This window comes from Oncorhynchus masou, chromosome 12, assembly GCF_036934945.1.
Source record: "Oncorhynchus masou masou isolate Uvic2021 chromosome 12, UVic_Omas_1.1, whole genome shotgun sequence".
NCBI lineage: Eukaryota > Metazoa > Chordata > Actinopteri > Salmoniformes > Salmonidae > Oncorhynchus > Oncorhynchus masou.
The window spans coordinates 29,393,490-29,413,021 of record NC_088223.1 but is presented as its reverse complement, the minus strand read 5'-3'; the positions used below and the strand labels follow the sequence as shown (position 1 = coordinate 29,413,021).

Below are 19,532 nucleotides of genomic sequence, written 5' to 3'. Positions count from 1 at the left end.
TGGATAGACAGCCATTTATTATGTTCAACATAGGAGGGCCAAGCACAGGAAGCAGCTCTTTCAGTAGTTTAGTTGGAATAAGGTCCAGTATGCAGCTTGAAGGTTTAGAGGCCATGATTATTTTCATTGTGTCAAGAAATAAAAACACTTGAGTGCCTCTCTTGATCCTAGGTCCTGGCAGAGGTGTGAAGACTCAGGACAACTGAGCTTTGGAGGAATACGCAGATTTAAAGAGGAGTCTGTAATTTGCTTTCTAAAGATCATGATCTTTTCCTCAAAGAAGTTCATGAATTTATTACTGCTGAAGTGAAAGCCATCCTCTCTTGGGGATGCTGCTTTTTAGTTAGTTTTGCGACAGTATCAAAAAGAAATTTAGGATTGTTCTTAATTTCCTCTATTAAGTTGGAAAAATATGTTGATCGAGCAGTAGTGAGGGCTCTTCGATACTGCATGGTACTGTCCTTCCAAGTTCGTCGGAAGACTTCCAGTTTGGTGTGGCGCCATTTACGTTCCAATTTTCTTGAAGCTTGCTTCAGAGATCGGGTATTTTCTGTATGCCAGGGAGCTAGTTTCTTATGACAAATGTTTTTAGTTTTTAGGGGTGCAACTGCATCTAGGGTATTGCGCAAGGTTAAATTGAGTTCCTCAGTTAGGTGGTTAACTGATTTTTGTCCTCTGATGTCCTTGGGTAGGCAGAGGGAGTCTGGAAGTGCATAAAGGAATATTTTGATTGTCTGAGAATTTATAGCACGACTTTTGATGCTCCTTTGTTGGGTTCAGAGCAGATTATTTGTTGCGATTGCAAACATAATAAAATGGTGGTCTGATAGTCCAGGATTATGAGGAAAAACATTAAGATCCATGGGACAAAACTAGGTCCAGAGTATGACTGTGTCAGTGAGTAGGTCCAGAGACATGTTGGACAAAACCCACTGAGTAGTAAGTTTTAAGTTCCTCGGCGTACACATCATGGACAAACTGAATTGGTCCACCCACACAGACAGCGTCGTGAAGAAGGCGCAGCAGCGCCTCTTCAACCTCAGGAGGCTGAAGAAATTTGGCTTGTCACCAAAAGCACTTACAAACTTCTACAGATGCACAATCGAGAGCATCCTGTCGGGCTGCATCACTGTCTGGTACGGCAACTGCTCCGCCCACAACCGTAAGGCTCTCCAGAGGGTAGTAAGGTCTGCACAACGCATCACCAGGGGCAAACTACCTGCCCTCCAGGACACCTACACCACCCGATGTCACAGGAAGGCCATAATGATCATCAAGGACAACAACCACCCAAGCCACTGCCTGTTCACCCCGCTATCATCCAGAAGGCGAGGTCAGTACAGGTGCATCAAAGTAGGGACCGAGAGACTGAAAAATAGCTTATATCTCAAGGTCATTAGACTGTTAAACAGCCAACACTAACATTGAGTGGCTGCTGCCAACATACTCACTCAACTCCAGCCACTTTAATAATGTAAAAATTGATGTAAAAATGTATCACTCGCCACTTTAAACAATGCCATTTAATATAATGTTTACATACCCTACATTACTCATCTCATATGTATATACTGTACCCTATACCATCTACTGCATCTTGCCATCTTTATGTAATTCATGTATATTTACACTTGTGTGTATAAGGTAGTTGTTGTGGAATTGTTAGGTTAGATTACTCGTTGGTTATTATTGCATTGTCGGAAGTAGAAGCACAAGCATTTCGCTACACTTGCATTAACATCTGCTTACAATGTGTATGTGAAAAATAAAATTAGATTTAATTTACACAACATGTCTACCACTTTGAAGATGCAAAATACCACCTGATATAGAGGTCCTGGATGGCAGGGAGCTCAGCCACAGTGAGGCTAATAGATGCATGATGTGATTGTACATCTTAAGGCCAAACACAACATGCAACCAACATTCTATCTGACACGCAACCAATGTTATAAGCAATAAGACATTTATTAACACATTATTTAATCTTGCTTCTCAACTTGCATTTGATTTCCAACAGTGATGGTTGGTATAACCCTTGCTGTCAGCCTGTCTGACCTCGCAAACAATGTTTCACTTTTGAAATTCGACATCTCTCCGCTACAGAGAATGCTGTGCACAAACGAGACATAAACTTTTCTGATCCATGAGAAATAATGAAATAGTATTATTATCAGTGGTGATTTTAGCATGTAAATCTTGGTGGGACAAAAAGAAGAAGTAGGATGCATGCCAGCAAAGCAGCTACACAACACAACACTAAACAATATTGCAACGGTGCCCACAAACTATTAGGGCCTACATAAAGCTGCCCCAACAGCAGAGTCCCAACATCTTACCACTGCTACACCTGGCTATCAGCGAAGCCTTGTCTGGCAGTGAAACAGTTCCTTCGGCCTTATTTACTGCCTTTAAAAAAAACACAGCTGATATGGCTGGCTTGCTTAAACAAATGTGGTTTCTAATGACAATTGAGATGTACAAACTATGGCATAAGGGGACGACAAGCGTATAAGAGGCCATCCGTAATTTTGATTAAGACATTAATGAGCGAGCTAGGACGGACATAGTGAATATAACTATTTGTTTGGCACTTTTGAAATGTACACCAACAGAATTCAGAACATGTGCCGTGTACACCAAGTCAGAGCCTTAGGATAAATAAAGGGGCAGATACAGTGCCTTGGAAAAGTATTCATCCCCTTTGGCGTTTTTCCTATTTTGTTGCATTACAACCTGTAATTTAAAAGGATTTCATGAAATGGACATACACAAAATAAAATGGAAAAGTGGTGCGTGCATATGTATTCACCCCTTTTGCTATGAAGCCCATAAATAAGATCTGGTGCAACCAATTACCTTCAGAAGTCACATAATTAGTTAAATAAAGTGTTACATGATCTGTCACATGATCTCATCATACTGCTAAAGCAACACTCAAGTGGTTTAAGGGGAAACATTTACATGTCTTGGAATGGCCTAAAAGCCCAGACCTCAATCCTATTGAGAATCTGTGGTATGACTTAAATATTGCTGTACACCAGCAGAACCCATCCAACTTGAAGGAGCTGGAGCAGTTTTGCCTTGAATAATGGGCAAAAATCCCAGTGGTTAGATGTGCCAAGCTTATAGAAACATACCCCAAGAGACTTGCAGCTGTAATTGCAGCAAAAGGTAGCTCTACAAAGTATTGACTTTGGGGTGGTGAATAGTTATGCACGCTCAAGTGTTCAGTTTTTTGTCTTATTTCTTGTTTGTTTCACAATAAAAAAATATTTTGCATCTTCAAAGTGGTAGGCATGTTGTGTAAATCAAATCAAAATGTTATTAACTAATAACTATATAAATGTGCACACGTTTGCATAACCTAACCCACCAAAAGTAACTCTTAAACCATTCCAGCTACATACACCCAACCAATGTTCACATGTTCTGGCTATCCTAACTTCAAATTCTTTAAAACTTTTATCAAGTATAACATTACATTACATTTAAGTCATTTGGCAGACGCTCTTATCCAGAGCGACTTACAAATATAACGATCTAAATTAGCATAAAATAACGAATCAACATTAACTCTTAAACCGTTCCAGCTGCATACACCAAACCAACTTTCACATGTTCAGGCTATCCTAACTTCAAATTCTTTAAAACTTTTATCAAGTATAACAATGTAAATTAGCATAAAATAACTAACAAACAGTAACTCTTGAACTGTTCAAGCTAGATACACCCTACCAACTTTCATATGTTCAGGCCATTCTACATTTCTCAACTATAACCAGTCACCACCGTTACTACTGCAGACACTACCACTACTATAATGTTTTCCCAAACCACACGTAAATCCATAAAACGGATTTAAAGTCAAACTTTTTAAACTTCTACCACAATAATACTTTAAAGAGTTTAATCCAGTCCTATCAATTGTACTTGAAGTACAATTACCATATAGTCCATGGTATTTTTATTATGAAATGTATAATAAAACAAATAATTCAGCCTTTGGGGCTATTGATACTATGCAATGTTTCTTAATTGTAAATAAAATCACTCTCTCTTCTATTACAGAGAACCTGCATTGGCCAGAGTATTCAGAGGAGATTCACTGCTGAGTCTCCTTACGAGCTCTTGCCGTGAAGCAAACTGAAATGGGTGGAGCTGATTAGTATGCTGTGTATACTGATGACCAAATCCATCATTGTCTCTGGATAGAGATTTTCAGGTTCCAATTGATGCAGTCTCGGGTAGGAGTCCTGAATACCTTTATCGATCCTGTATGATATTCATAACACCTCATATTAGATTGAATTTGGTGCTAAATATGCTATAGACTACTGTATATTATTTCATAAAATCCTGATGTATTTTTCTTTCCACAGATACAAAGGAAAGCAGAGCTTTGGCTGTGAAGTTTGGTAGGAATACCAGAACACTGGTGCCAATCCCCTCCTCGCCCCACCCACACTAACAGGCAGACGGATAATAAGCCTGTCCAAGAGGACAGCAGGAGGAAAATCCCACTTCTCCAGGCTGCCAAGAGGAAAGTATCCCAAAGGTTAGAGACAGACCTATAGCCAGAAGGTCACTGGTTCAAATCCCGGGCAGGGCAATGAAAACGTGGGAACTGAAATTGCAACTGAAGGGCTGGTGGTTTCAGAGAACATTTTGAATATCCTGTGCAAAATGGACAAATAAAGTTCTATTTTCTTCCCGTATTCTCTAAAAAGGGTGGTCAACTCCATGGACTTGGACATTTCCAGGACCACTAGTAGAAGCAGTGGGATGGTGGCTCTGCTGGGTTGTCCAGTCAAGAGCAACAACAGTTTGTTCAGCGAGCCTCCAAGCCCCTCTGCAGCCACCTCAAACACATCCCTGGCAGCCTCTTGAGATTAAACTCGTGTAAACTCTTCCAGCGGGATTCCCCAGACTTCATGTCATCCAGTAGCAACACCAGCCCAAGCCCCCCAAAGGAACAGTAGTGACAACAGTCAACTAATGGAAATGCAGAAATTTGGTCTTCTAAATATCTAGGTTTAATAAAAGTAATTTTGCATTGACATTATTGGGTCACTTGTTCATGATTTAATATGGTTAATATGATCATAAAACAAAGTAGACTACCTGGATTTTGCCTTTTGAGGTGTAAGCAAAGATACTGGTAACTTCATTTACATTTTAGTCATTTAGGCATATAAAGTACATTTATTTCCTCAATAACTTAGCTGAGTCAGAGCGAGAAGGGGGGGGGGGGGGTGTCAAGGTGAGGAGGATTATTTAAGATAATGTTTGAAGAGGTAGGGTTTTAGATGTCTTTGGAAGATGGGCAGGGACTCTGAACCTGGTTCCACCATTGGGGTGCCAGGACAGAGAAGAGCTTGGACTGGGTTGAGCGTAGCGGTGGGAAGGCCAAGAGATTTGAGGTGGCAGAACGGAGTGCTCGGGTTGGGGTGTAGGGTTTGAGCATAGCCTGAAGGTAGGGAGGGGCAGTTCCTCTTGCTGTTCAGTAGGTAAGCACCATGGTCTTGTAGTGGATGCGAGCTACTGGAAGCCAGTGGCGTGTGCAGAGGAGTGGGGTGACATGAGAGAACTTGGGAAGGTTAAAAACCAGACGGGCTGCTGCATTCTGGATAAATTGCAGGGGTTCGGCAAAAGCGGGAAGCCCAGCCAACAGCGAGTTGCAGTAGTCCAGACAGGAGAGGACAAGTGCCTGGATTAGGACCTGCACCGCTTCCTGTGTGAGGTAGGGTTGTACTCTACTGATGTTGTAGAGCATGAACCTGCAGGAGCGGGTCACCACTTTGATGTTTGCATAGAAAGACAGGGTGTTGTTCAGGGTCAAGCCAAGGGTCTTTGCACTCTGGGAGGGTGACACTGGAGTTGTCAACCCGGATGGAGAGGTATTTGAGCGGGCAGACTTTCCTGGGGAAGAAGAGCAGTTCGGTCTTATCAGGGTTGAGTTTGAGGAAGCAGAGATGCGTGTCGCCACCTGGGTGTCAGAAGGGGGAAGGAGAAAAATAGTTGACTAACCCACGTAATTCCTTGCCAGCAAATCATGAACGCCGTACAACATTTTAATGTGTCGTAAACATTCCATAGCGATCATAACCAAATATTATATATTATATGGACAAGGGACCGCTTTTAGAATAGAAATGGAAATACATGTGATGTCAGTTGGGAAAAAAAGGGGCTTATTCTCACGCGGATAGATTTTGGGTGGAGTAAATCCTCTCGCTTCGCCGCTTCATCTCGGTCATAACGCTGGATGATAGAGAGAAGTGCGCCTGACCTGTACGCTTCCAATGTGATAGACTACACGAGACCAACATAAATTTGAATTTCGATTATGATGTTTATTAGTATAACAGACGGTCTTCAGTTGGTTAGGGTCAATTTGTAGCTACGAAAACTCCCGACGAAAGCCCTCATCTACATCACCACCGGGAAATTCCAACATCACTTTGTTTCATCTGCCTGGCTGAAAGTGTAGGAGTTGGTGGTTTCAAATAGGATCATATTGAACCGTCCGTATGAAACAGAACCCTGGTATGGTATTGATACCTATTTGTATGCTGTGTATAGGATATGCTTTCTACCTAGCTACTATTCACTAACGTTAGTCTGTTCATCACTGATTTTTGGGCTAACTAGGTAGCGTTAGCCTAGCTAGAGCGTTAGCCTAGCCAGCTAAGCGGTCATACGAATGCAATGGGTCACACACACTGCTGTTCTTCAGGTTGATAGACCGATATGATGGATAATATCATTGTCGAATTGTTCTCCTCATGGAGTGTAGATTTTTGGGGACACTGTTTGCATACACTGGATACGCTTGGTGACGTTGATTCAATGACGACCACTAACTTACCGGCACTGGAACATGTTTGTAGCTGACGTTCCTGGCAACACGCTAGTCGATGTTATTGTTAGGTAACGTTAGTTAGCAAACATTAGCTAGAGAATTAGCAAGTTGCTGCCTATGTAGATAGCGGTGGCAAGCACAAGACAGCTCTTCTATTCGGGAAGCGCCAAAATTTCGTAAATCATGAAACATTGCGAATACCAGCAAATCGACCCGCAGGCACTTTCAACGCCAACACCGACCCTGCCGCCGCAACACGATGCTGTTCAGGAAGAGAAGAAGGGGGAAACCGCACGGAGAAAATGGGAAGTTTTCCCCGGCAAGAATCGCTTCTACTGTGATGGACGGATCATAGTGGCTCAGCAAAGTGGTGTCCTTCCACTCACCCTCGGCCTCATTTTGGTCACCACTGTACTGTTCTTTGTTTTCGAGTAAGTACAAGTTCTCGTTTTCTTTTGCATGGCTTTGACACATGTTTGCCCTAGCCATTAAAATTATGCCACACAGGTTTCAACAAACCATGGTAAGTTTGGTTGTGTGTCTAGCAGTTTAACCAATACAGTAGATTCTGGTAACAATAAGAGGAATAGTTTTAATACCAGAACATGTCATTACACATTCTTACAAGTGTCTTGCTGAAATGTGTGTTACATCTCATGAGACTATGCTACCAGTAGTAATTAAAAAGTGAAAGTTGATTAAAACCAGATCCTGGTGGTTGAGAAACTATTGCAATATTGTACTATTGTTTGACAGCGTTTACAGTTTCTCGTGTTGAAAATGAGAACTAGTCCTTCATGTGGTTAGTCATGGTCCTGATTGTTGCTGCAGTTCTCTGCAATCAATCTTGTCCTCTAGTTGTCCTGGGTACTTAAAAAAAGACCTTAATGAAGCCAGGCTACACAAAACACTTTAGGCTGCATTTAACAGTCCGCCCAATTCTGATTTTTATTTTCGGTACCCGACACACGAACGTTACGTTATGCGCATGATTTTTGGTTGCGGAAATGAAGCTGGAATAACCACACATTGTCAGTCAGCGCGCATGTATTATCACCCACTGAAATAAGATATTATCATTTTTTGGGGGGTGGGTTCTCCTAGGCTTACAATGTTGTTTTGATTATTGCTTGAACAGTCACTAATATTATATTTGGTTGTGATAGGTGCAAAATACCTGTTTTGGATTCAGCAGTTGTTAGTTCGAATGCTAACGCTCATTGACAGGCTTGTAGCAAAGCTAGCCAAAGAGCCATTTTACTGGTTGGCGTGTTTTTGAAGTATAATGTAATTGATTGGCGAGGATGACACGAACTTTATATTCAGCAGAGCATTTATGCACGACTCACAATCCAATTTATAATCCAAAAGTATTGTGAAATACACTCATAAGCAACATGTAAATTAGGCTTTTTAAGAAGTACTCCGAGTATTGCTTAATGAGATTTTCCTGAAGAAGCGCTCCCGATCGTATGCAGATAATGCACAGTAATATTCTGAATAGATTGTGAAAAACGAATACTCAAGATCACTATTTGCGCTCCACACGGATTTACTGTGTCATTGGTCTTTTGATTCATCAGGTCAGGTCTTTTGCCTATTAATTGGGCAAAATATCAGAGTTGGGCTTCCAGTATAAACACACCCTTAATTTTAACATATATGACAGTCCACTTTAATTGTTGCTGAATATAGTCCTCTTTTTTTCTTTGTCCTGTCACCACAGCTGTCCCTTCCTGTTGAAGCACCTGACGGTGTTCATCCCAGCAATTGGAGGAGTGCTGTTTGTGTTTGTAGTCATCTCCCTCCTGCAGACCAGCTTCACTGACCCTGGCATCCTGCCCCGGGCTACACCGGACGAGGCCGCAGACATTGAGAAGCAGATCGGTAAGGGCAACACATACACACCTGAATGAACATTCTTCATTTCCCACTCACTTTCACAGCTTTTTTGTAGACGTTCACCATTTGTTTTGGAGGGAGGGATGGATGGATGGAGGTCTTTGAATTGTTAGTGGCACTGCTTGTTTCTGTGTGGGTAGTTAACTCCGCCGTTTAATTTTGTGAAAAATTAAGACACGGGCCCCATTGCAGTGGGTTGCCACTAACTTCTCTCTCTCTCGCTCCCCCTCCCTAATTTTCTCTTTCTCTCTGTTTTTTGTAGAGTGGAAACTCACTTCACGTAGAGGGAGTTGTGGTTTTAAATAGAGTAATTTCATTGTGTGGCACCAAAAGTATAAAAATAAGTTATTGAGTGATATTCTCATGCTCTTGTGACGTGTCTCTGTTAGGATGACAGAGCGTGATGTCCACTCAGCTTTCTGCAACATGGTTTAGGCCTAAGTTGTGCATATCTGCTGGTTAGACCTATTTCCTTAAACCAGATGAATACTTCCAGAAAGTTATCAAAAGTATCATACTTAGTTCTGACTAGCTGCCAAATATTCAGCTGTCTATCAAACATTGACTCCGTTGTTATCTTGAACGTACCTTACACTTGACTATTTATTAATGAGCTCATGCCATGTAGTGATAGAGCCAGTGTAATACATCAAATCATCACTCAACTGAAACCTGATACTCAACTGAAACAAAAAGATCACAATCGGACTGCCTGTCTAAACTCAGCATATGGGACTGCCAGGCAGGCAGCACACTTTCATACATTACACAGAGCCTGTGTTGATTGATTGCCTCCCCAATGACGCCGCCTTAATGGACACCACTCCGCCAGCAATTAGGCCTAAAGCTACTACTGCCTGGATCACAACATGGACACATGCACACAAAGCATAGGTTTTACTATACTAGTGGGGGCCAAAAATAGATTTCCATTCAAAATCCTCTTTTCCCTGACCTCTAATTCTAACCCTAATACCTAAGCCTGAAATAAGAGAATTTTCCTTGTTTTACTATCCTTGTGAGGAATTTGGGGGATTTCCGGTACCCAAGAGAATAGTAATACACACACACACCTTGTGTACTATATCTCCTGATATGTCCTCCCTGTCTTTCTCTCCTCCTCAGATAACTCTGGTTCTTCCACCTACCGACCCCCTCCCCGCACCAAGGAGGTGATGATCAACCAGCAGGTAGTGAAGCTCAAGTACTGTTTCACCTGCAAGATGTTCCGGCCACCGCGCACCTCCCACTGCTCCCTCTGTGACAACTGTGTGGGTAAGGACTGGTGACAGAGGTGGACGTTCAACACGGAACGTAGACAGAGGGACACACTGCCATTTATTAGACTGAGTGATTTAGACTATACTACACAGCCTGTTACTGAGATTGATAAATAAAGACTGTTCATACAAAACATTCTTATAAAGAGTATTTATTAGTGTTTGTCTCCTCCGTAAAGATGTTGATCAACTTTGAAAGCAGACCTTCTTAATTTTTTTTTTCTAGACTTTTCTACATTTAATTCACATTTATTTGACTGTTGAAAGGGGCTTGAGAGCTTGAGAGCTTGGCCTTCGTGTCAATGAGATGTTGTTTGTAGATATTTGTAAATGTTCTTCTTCCTCAATCTTTCTTTCTGTCCTCCAGAGCGATTCGACCACCATTGTCCCTGGGTGGGGAACTGTGTTGGGAAGAGGAACTATCGTTTCTTCTACACCTTCATCGTCTCTCTGTCCTTCCTGACAGTCTTCATCTTTGGCTGTGTCGCCACACATCTAGCACTGAGTACGTAGTCTACACAGAAGACACTGCCCAGGCTTGGAACTTTTGCGTAGATCCTGATTTGTCATCCTGTCATGGTTTTCTGTATCAACTTTCAATGGTTCTGTCCTCAGGGGCACAAGGAGGGAGAGGCCTGATGTTTGCTCTTCAGGAGAGTCCAGCCAGATATCCTTTTACCAAGTCTTTGTGTCTTGGTAACCGATCAGATCCCCTCATAATACCACTCCCTGCCTCGAGTAGTCTGGTGTTAGGGCACCTAAACTGTCATTCACTTCAGCTTATTGGCCATATTGCAGAATACGAATGGGTCTCTCAATCTGTCCAGCTGACATCTCTGGTGATATTTAGATACTCAAACCATAAATGTTGTCCTTGACTTTTCTTCCTGCACTGCTGTGGAGCTGGTGATTTGCTTCTTTTCAGTTTGGTCCATCTTGGGCCTCTCAGGCTTCCATACCTATCTGGTTGCTTCTAACCTGACAACAAATGAAGATGTGAGTAAATGCCAATGAGTGTGATATCTCTGTCTCTCCTGGGATATGTATAATAGACATATAGGTATTATACACTTTAAAGGTTTAATGCAGCTCTTTTTATCTCTATCAAATCAGTAAGTATCTTTACTGTGATTGTTTTTCAATTAACATGGTCAAAAAGAAACAAAGGCATCTTAGCAAAGGGCAATTTCTCAAGTAAGAGTTTAGCTAGGACGGTCTGGGAGTGGTCTGAGTGGTGAGGGGGAAATGGAAAATTAGCTGTTATTAGCAAAGAGGTTTGGAACTCTTTCTTATTGGATTACAAACTAATTTACCACAGTGATGCCACCATGGAAGGCCAAAACCCCATCCCACCAAAATGGAAAAATTTCACAGGCTTTTTAAACAGCTCTTACACTATGAGGGCATTTTCAAAATGTCATATTATTACTCCAACCTTATAGTGTGGAAATGTATATAAAACCCAGGAAAATCAAATGTTTGACTGACTGCAGATTTTGCGCTTTAAACAGTTAAGTGACCCTTCCGGTATGTGCAGACTGCAGATGGAAAGTAGCCATGTAACTTAACATGGTGTCATATTTGTTGTGCCTGGTCCCTGACAAATATACTAAAACTAGTCTTGGACAAGGACTGATGGTCAGTCTTGTGTGTCTCTCTTGGTCCCAGATCAAAGGCTCGTGGTCGGGGAAGAGTGGGACGGAGGACACCGGTAACCCCTACAGCTATAACAACATCCTGACTAACTGCTGCTCTGTACTCTGTGGACCCATGCCTCCCAGGTGAGACTCAGTCTGGTTTATAATGTATCTTTGATAGGGGTTGAGTCAGTTCTTTCTTCAAATCCGTCTATTTAGGAAGTGTTTAAAAATGCCCCATTGTTTTCTGAGGATTTTCTCCAATGCATGAATTTAATTTCTAATCACTCCTTGATTTGACTAAGAAGGAAACTGAATTGACCTGAAGCCTGAACTATTTGACTAACCTGTTTCCTCCATGTTGTCCCGTGTTCAGTTTGATTGACAGGCGAGGCTTCATGCCAGTGGAGGAGTCGTCCCAGACCGTTGCCACGGAGATAGAGCTGGCCGCTAAGAACGAGATAAACGTGGTAGGAGGGCCCACGCCGTCCCAGCTGCCCCCTTGTGCATTGCAGGTTCCCCCCTCCCCTATACCGCCACCTGCAACCCCAAACCACCATCAGCCTGACTTGCAGACTCCAGTTTAGTTGCCTTTTCCAACCGAACCCCCTTTGACTGTTGCCTGACTGGCTGTTGTGTATGGGGTCACCCCCTCATGACTTAGTCCCTCATACCAGAGTACTGTAGTACTATTGCTAAGGGTCCAGGATCCTGGTGTGGTCATTACATATGTTGTTGCCTGGTCCTGGTAATCCAGTCTACACCAGACTGTTGATTGTTTACAGTTGACAGTAAAAGACTGTCTCTGGCTGGAAAGAGGAAGTGAAACTGGCTGCGAGGCCATGTTTGACCTGGGTGTAGCTCAACCGTTAGTTACTCACGCCATTCCATTCCCTAATCTTATAATCAGGCAACTCGGTGTCATTTATGTATTTCATTTCAGTGAAAAAGGGACCAGCCTACATATGTTTCATCCGCTTCCCAGCTGGATTAAAGGTTTTGCCCTTGTTTTGCAGTTGAGGAGAAACGTCGGTACTAGGAGTTTTCTTTAAAATATGTTTGTTTACAAAGTACGACTGCCACTGTGTTTGTAGTTCAGTCTGACAGCAGTGGCAGTCTCCGACCGTTCAGACTAGGCCTTCCTTCTGTTTACATTCAGGCAATAGGGACAAGCTGACCGAACCTCGGTTTACTTTAAGGATACAAGGGCACTGTCATCTCTGCTGGAAGTTTGCGGATTAGAATGTATTTGCACATAAGGAGTTAGATCAGAGAGAGAGACCAAGCACAGTATTGGTTCAGTATTTCTACTTTTAGCAACCACATGCTGGTAATGGAAGTGGTTACTGCTGGGAATTTACCGGTCACAAATACATCTGTACCCAAGTGCTGTTTTCATTTGTCTCAATCTGGACACCCTCCCTCACTGATATTCAGTGGGTCTGCTGAGAAAGCATGGAAAAGGTATTCTATTTATGCACATGGAATTATCTTTGTTTACAGAGTGTGAAAACACTTATTTGTCTTCCCTCAATGTTCTTGTTGTCTGCATTTGTCTCTGACGTGACTGTGTATTGGCGTGTGTGTGTTGAGTTTTGTGTGTCATACCATAATGTAATGGTCATGTTAAACGTGACATAAAAGCTACCTGCGTTTACATTTGAAATGTTTTCAGTAATTTAGCAGACACTCTTATACAGAGCGACTTACAGGAGCGATGAGGGTTCAGTGCCTTGCTCAATATCACATTGGCAGATCTTTCACCTAGCCGGCTCGGCGATTCGAACCAGCGAATCCGACGCTGGCCTGACACTAGTCTACCTGTCTGCCTCAAGACAGTCCAAATCATCTCCCTCTTACTGTTTTCTTATGCTTTTTAAAATATGTTTTATATTACAATCTTATTATTTTGTCTTTTTGTTTATTTTGGTCATCTAAATATTTATACGTCATTTTGGAATAAATTATGTTAATCTGAAATGTACAGTAATAAATATTCCATTTTAACAATGAAATAAATACGTTTTTATTTCCAAATGAGTTTAATAGACGTGCATTCTTTTTTTAAATTCTCACCTGTGTGTTACAGTTAAGATGTAGCTTAATCATATGTGTGAACAGTCCCGATGTCATCATTGTCACTAAGCCTTACCCCTGTGTGCCTATTCCGTAGTGTCAACTGGTATTGTGTCTCTCCGTATTTGTGTGTATGGCCCATCACCACCCCCCACTAGGAGGACAGCTGTCTGGACTTTGCTCTGTCCTGTGCTGGCTGATGAGCAAGGTTAGTGGAGACAGACAGGTTGGTGAGATGACCCCAGGTAGAGTGCAGTAAGAGTGTTTGGCTGGCCTTACCCGTCTCTGTGGCTACTGTCTACATCTTCTTCAATTGAATGCCAATTCACTTATTTGGAAGTACTGAGTTGAAAACTGAATAGAGCCCGACCCTGGTGCAGAAGGAAGGTTTTCTAGGGGCCCCTCTCTCTGTGGCTGGTTGCTGTCTGCTTTATTTTTCTGCCTGCCTGGCTGGCTTCTCTCCCAGTGCTACTATGCTTTTCCTTTAACATGGCTGATTTCAACCACGTCAGGCTGGATCCCATCACACACAAAGTCCAGACCTGTGAGGTTTGGAATATCAGACCGTCAAACCGAGGAAAGGATAATGGCACATTCGTTGTACTTTAATATATTTGTGTTGTTTTCTTGTCAGCTATGCCTCAGATACACTCATGCATGCTTAAATGCACAGATAGTGAGCCCCAAAAGTATTGGGACTGTGAGTGTGTTGTTTTGGCTCTGTACTCCAGCGCTTTGGATGAAATGATACAATGATGGAGGTAAAAGTGCAGACTCAGCTTTAGTGGGCCAAAAGTATTGGGACAAATTCACTTGTGTATTAAAGTAGTCAAAAGTTGAGTATTTGGACCCATATTCCTAGTACACAATGATTACAGTTTTTGCTGTTTGTTTTTGGTCCCCTGAAATGGGGTGGAAAGTGCAGTATTTTCTAAATGATTTATGGGTGAAAGTTTAGTCTGCACTTTAAGCTACTTCATAGCCATTGTTTCATTTCACATCTAGTGTTGGAGTACAGAGGCATAACATCATATCACTGTCTCAATACTTGGTGCTCACGGTATATGTACACACCAGACAATGAGCAAAACCTTTTCAAGCAGTAGACTCGTTAATAGTTTATATCCATTCAGTCTCTACAACTGCTTCTATTTTCTCTTTGGAAGCATAAATGAAAATTGTTCCACAGAGGCGAAAATGCAAACACTTCTAAATTCCCCTCGGTGGTCAGGTTCTGCATGTGCTAAATGTGCGCTGACAGCTACGCCAGTCCTTTACATAACATCATAAGAGCATCTCTCTCTTCTCTACTTAAGCAGTCAGACATGCAATCATCTCCACACTACAATGTTTATGCTCTGGTGGGTTTTTGTTGACCTTTGTTACTTCATCTTTCAAGTAACTTGAATTTATCTGTCACTTTTGCAAGCGAGAATAAAACCCTCAAAGGACCATTCTTTAAAGCAATTGCCCTGTCCCCTTACCGTGTATGGGTCTTACGTTACTCAAACGAGAATTTGATGTGATCTCTGGTGCTGTGGAAATACCGTGGCAAGGTTGATACAACATCACTGTGTTACTTTGAGCTTCCAAGTTACATTTTTTTATCATCTGCATGGTTACCCCTCACCAAAATGACTGTCTGCTACCAAGCATCAGAATACCTGCATGTCCTTGCACCACCTCAATTACTTATAGCTTGACCGTTGACCCATAGTTTTGCTCTGCATAGCTGTCTGAGTGATCTCTCCTCTCCCCTGGGGGACTTCTGTTGTTTTTTTTATTTTCAGCTGGGCTAACTGTTCTTGGTGGTTCTTGTCTTTTCTGCTGCCCTTGTCTCATCTCTTTCTCTCCGCCACCCTCTCCCTCTCTCCTTCTCCCACCCAGTGCACGCAGGGAACTAAAGATCTGTTGGAGTCGGCATCTCGCTCTCCGTGTCCCCAGACAGGGAAACCCCAGACCGTCTCTACTTCCTGTCCAGACAGCATCGACCCAGCTGACCCGGCGGTGACCTTTAACCCTGATGTAACCTCTGATCCTGACCCTGTTGCGGTGCCCTCTCTGAAATGCGGAGGCCGCCACCACAGCCACACCACCAGTCCTCCGGACGAACCCCGCCAGCTGCACCACCACCATAACCGGCACCACAAGACGCGGTCGGCACGGAGCAGCAGCAGCAAGCGGGCTGCTCTCCACATCTCCAACCCGGCATACAACGTCAGCCTCAGCCCCCCCACCTCTCCAGGCCTTGGGCCTAGTCATGGCACAGGGGCAGAGGAGCACGTAAGGGACAGCTTTGCCACATTGCACTGAGTCAAGCAAACTCTTCACTTCCTCTGAGTGAATGGACCTGCGCCTTGCTGCCTTCCACAGCTCTACGCTCTGCATGCTGTACAACAGTTTAGTCCCACTTGCCAGACTCATGGCGCACGGCTATAGGAAGAGACTACAGTCAATCACACTGGATGCAGTCAGGTGATAGATTATAAAAGCTTTGTAAGTCCACAAGTCCTCTGGGAGAGGTGGGACATGACTGAAGCATCACCAGCACCCTCTTTACATCCTGGGCCTCTGGTGGTTGGGGACAAGGATGTGTGACTGTTACTTTGGAGCTTAAGGATGTATTACTGAGGATCGCTGTGGGGGGTGTGACCGTCTGGAGAAGTCATTGCACGGTGGCCAGCTTTCACTAGCTAGGCCTATCACATCTACTAGCAATTTCTATAGCCTGCTTGGGCCTTTATTAGACTGCAAATGAATGGAGAGCCCTTCTAGAGATACATTACAGCGTCCTATCAGAAGAGGGCGCTACCTGCTGTGAGAGTGGTACATGTGATGTGAACACTTATAGGACACATAGACAAACCTCCAAATGTAATTGAACTGAATAGCCCCTTTGTTTACAGCGAAAAGCACAACAAAAGAGCTGGTATTTTGTGGGGCAAACTTGTGTAGCTACTCAGTGAACCATACGTTCTTCTGTTGACACACTCCAGCTGAAGAGACCTAGCCAACACTACAGGGCCTCATACAGACTCTGTTATTTTTCTGGGCGGCCAAAAACTAGCCTAGCATCCAAACTGATGTCGCTATGAGTGCAGCATTCAGTCTGGCTTAATAAGGCTTGATCAACTTTGGGGATACCTACCTACTGATTTGGGATGGCTCAGATTATTAGAGTAGCTGGCTTGAGGCCCAAAAACCTGGCTGTGTGAGTGCCAAACAACCCAAATCCTTTTATTAAATCTAAAAGCAGAACCGGACGGATGAGCTTGAGTTAGTATGTGATAGGCTAGCGTTAGTACATAGAGCTTTCTATAGATCAATGTCTCTGAACTTGAAGAGATCCCCCACATCGATAAGAGTAGCTCTCGTACTTAGCCTAAGACCCAAGGACAATAGTAAGAGTGACTAGTATGCACAACACGGACATGACTGAAATGCACTGGCAGATGAGGACGTCTTGAAAATCCTAACTGCTGTTTTACGGTTCAAAACCAACCATTCATTCAACAGTAACGACTCAAGACACCCCTACAGCATACCTCAGAAATGCTTCACCTCACACAGGAATGTGTTTTTACTAAAGCAGTGTTTCTCATGATTCATATACACCTCTATAATACTGCTATGTACCTGAGACATGTTAGCAGTATCTTGCGTCGCATGTGGTTGCCTCATGCCATGTCCAAATACTCCTTCCTCCTTGAGTTGCTTGCACTATTAGTCCAGACAGGATCCCCAGCACTAATTGCTATTCCATAATCCACATATTAGATGTGTGAATCGGATCCCTTTCTTGATTTTGAGCAGTGATACTGGACCAAAATTAGCCTCTTGTTCATTTGAACCTTTTTGTTCTTTGTGCGGTTTGACACATCTAATAAGATACTGTGTGATATGAGAAGGCCCACTGAACCAGGGCATCTGAATAGGAAGAATTCAGAGTGTGGTTTCAGATTGAGAACCTGTCTTTGTGTTATAGGCTTAGTTATTTGATATACAAGATAACTGTGAAAGTTCACGTTGATCCACTTCGTTACGCCTACCCCTGCAGTCATTTGCACAGAAAACGCAATGAACTGCCACTGAGCATGAAACACGAGCACACTGAGTCGTAGGGACACACAAAGATCACTTACCACTGACAGTCCATTTCATACAAATAAAATGATATTCCTTATTGTCCGCTTGGACCTACGGCATTTGCATTCACTAGAGCAGAGAAGTGAATACACTGCACATTTTGTATTTCAAAAAGTGTTTCCCTTCATCACAACAACTTGGACACACTATAGATCAGTGGTCATCCACAATGCATTTCAAATTTGAAAAGGGCATTTCCTGTTATTTCAGCCAATATTCCTCAAAATGAAAAGCACTGACTTTATAATGGTCTATTTCATGTCAGTCATGGATCCAGAATGATTGGTCTGTTGACCTCTGTGCTTATTTATGTTCAACATTGTTGATTCTTTATGGAAAACCATAAAATCAGTTGTGTGTTTATAACCTGAGTGATACGCTTGTCTCCACACAGTAACTGGAATTGATGCTTTCTGTCCATGTATTACACACCAAGGCCACCAGATGGCGACGGTTACAACTAAATGGAGATTTTCACACCATGTTCACACACTTTCAAAAGAGCTCTTCCCAGAAATAATCCAATGTTTGTTCAGTCAAGTAGTTACATAAACAAAGGCTCTCAGGCAATATGTTTATCTTTTGTGTTTGTTTTTATTTACTGACAAAAATGGCCCAAACATGTGGACGAGTCTCCCTTTTAGATGTTTATAGTATAACAGGGTTTTGTCATTATTAAGCAATTCAAACAGATGGCCAGTGCTTATATTGTCCGTAAAAAATAAATACATCTAATGTAGGCCAACTGAATCGTGGGGAATATTGCACAATAAAAGATGAACTCAATGATATTTCTTCTTCCTTCAGCAACAGGCCCCTGCATGTCCCTTAATTGTAGCTTGCCTGTGCTGTCTGAATGATGTTAAGGGTTACACAGGGCAGGTGCTGTGCGTATGACTGGAGGCTACCCTTACCCTCTCCCTGTGTGTCCACGGTGTGTATCCCTTGGAATATCAGGTAGTGTTGAGTTAGTAGCCTAAAGCCATAGAATTCTGTCTTGTTTAAGAAGAACAAACGTTTGTTTTAAAGAGAGACAGCAGCTAGGATCAGATACAATATGTACTGCTTAATACCCACTTTCTTCCTAAGCGTTCTACAGCACAGGGAGTGCATACATTTGTATGTGATTCCTGAGGGAATTGAACCCAAACCCTAGCACCATAATGGCTTATTGTCTTCCCCAGTCCATGTATTACAGTACCATGACATAAAGAAAGAGTTGTCAGGGATGTAGGCAGGGAGATCCCCACTCCAGCTGATGATGAGAGGGTCTTTATCTTAGTGTTCGGCTGCAGGTCACAACTTAAAACTATTTAATATAAAATCTCTCTGGCATGGGGTCATGCCTCTGTTTGATATTATACGATCAATTATTTGATCTAATCGGTCTGATTTTTCAATCAGGATATGCATAAAGGGACAACTTTTGATGACAGGTTATTGCCGACCAACCCTAATAACAGGTTACTGTGTCTGTAACCACGATGATAACCTCTCTCCTATTTCAGTGATGATGTGGCCACGTCAATTGGTTCTGGAGAGAATGATTGCAGACAATCACAGTGATTCCCATGATGGACCATGCTACAAATACAGAGTACCATTCAGTGCTGCTGTCCTATTTCA

At 42.7% G+C, this 19,532-nt stretch overlaps 1 protein-coding gene across 2 annotated transcripts; it reads left to right on the top strand.

Annotated features, from left to right (window-relative positions):
* The first annotated feature begins 7,048 nt into the window (after positions 1–7,048).
* LOC135549817 (palmitoyltransferase ZDHHC18-B-like) lies at positions 7,049–18,688 on the top strand. Of its 2 annotated transcripts, XM_064980142.1 has the most exons (10): positions 7,049–7,296; positions 8,592–8,752; positions 9,893–10,042; positions 10,415–10,552; positions 10,663–10,714; positions 10,941–11,043; positions 11,716–11,828; positions 12,061–12,154; positions 13,858–13,968; positions 15,648–18,688. In XM_064980142.1, the coding sequence occupies exons 1-10, from the start codon at positions 7,049–7,051 to the stop codon at positions 16,071–16,073; spliced, it is 1,596 nt and encodes a 531-aa protein (XP_064836214.1). In that variant the 3' UTR covers positions 16,074–18,688. The 2 variants fall into 2 exon arrangements, with proteins under 2 accessions (XP_064836214.1, XP_064836215.1); XM_064980143.1 differs by lacking the exon at positions 13,858–13,968.
* The last annotated feature ends 844 nt before the right edge of the window (positions 18,689–19,532 follow it).

Bases quoted from the DNA above. Each gene is read 5' to 3' on its own strand.
- LOC135549817 (XM_064980142.1), top strand. From the start codon at position 7,049: ATGAAACATTGCGAATACCAGCAAATCGACCCGCAGGCACTTTCAACG. The intron at 10,043-10,414 runs GTAAGGACTGGT...TCTGTCCTCCAG, and splicing joins CCTCTGTGACAACTGTGTGG to AGCGATTCGACCACCATTGT. The intron at 11,829-12,060 runs GTGAGACTCAGT...TCCCGTGTTCAG, and splicing joins TGTGGACCCATGCCTCCCAG to TTTGATTGACAGGCGAGGCT.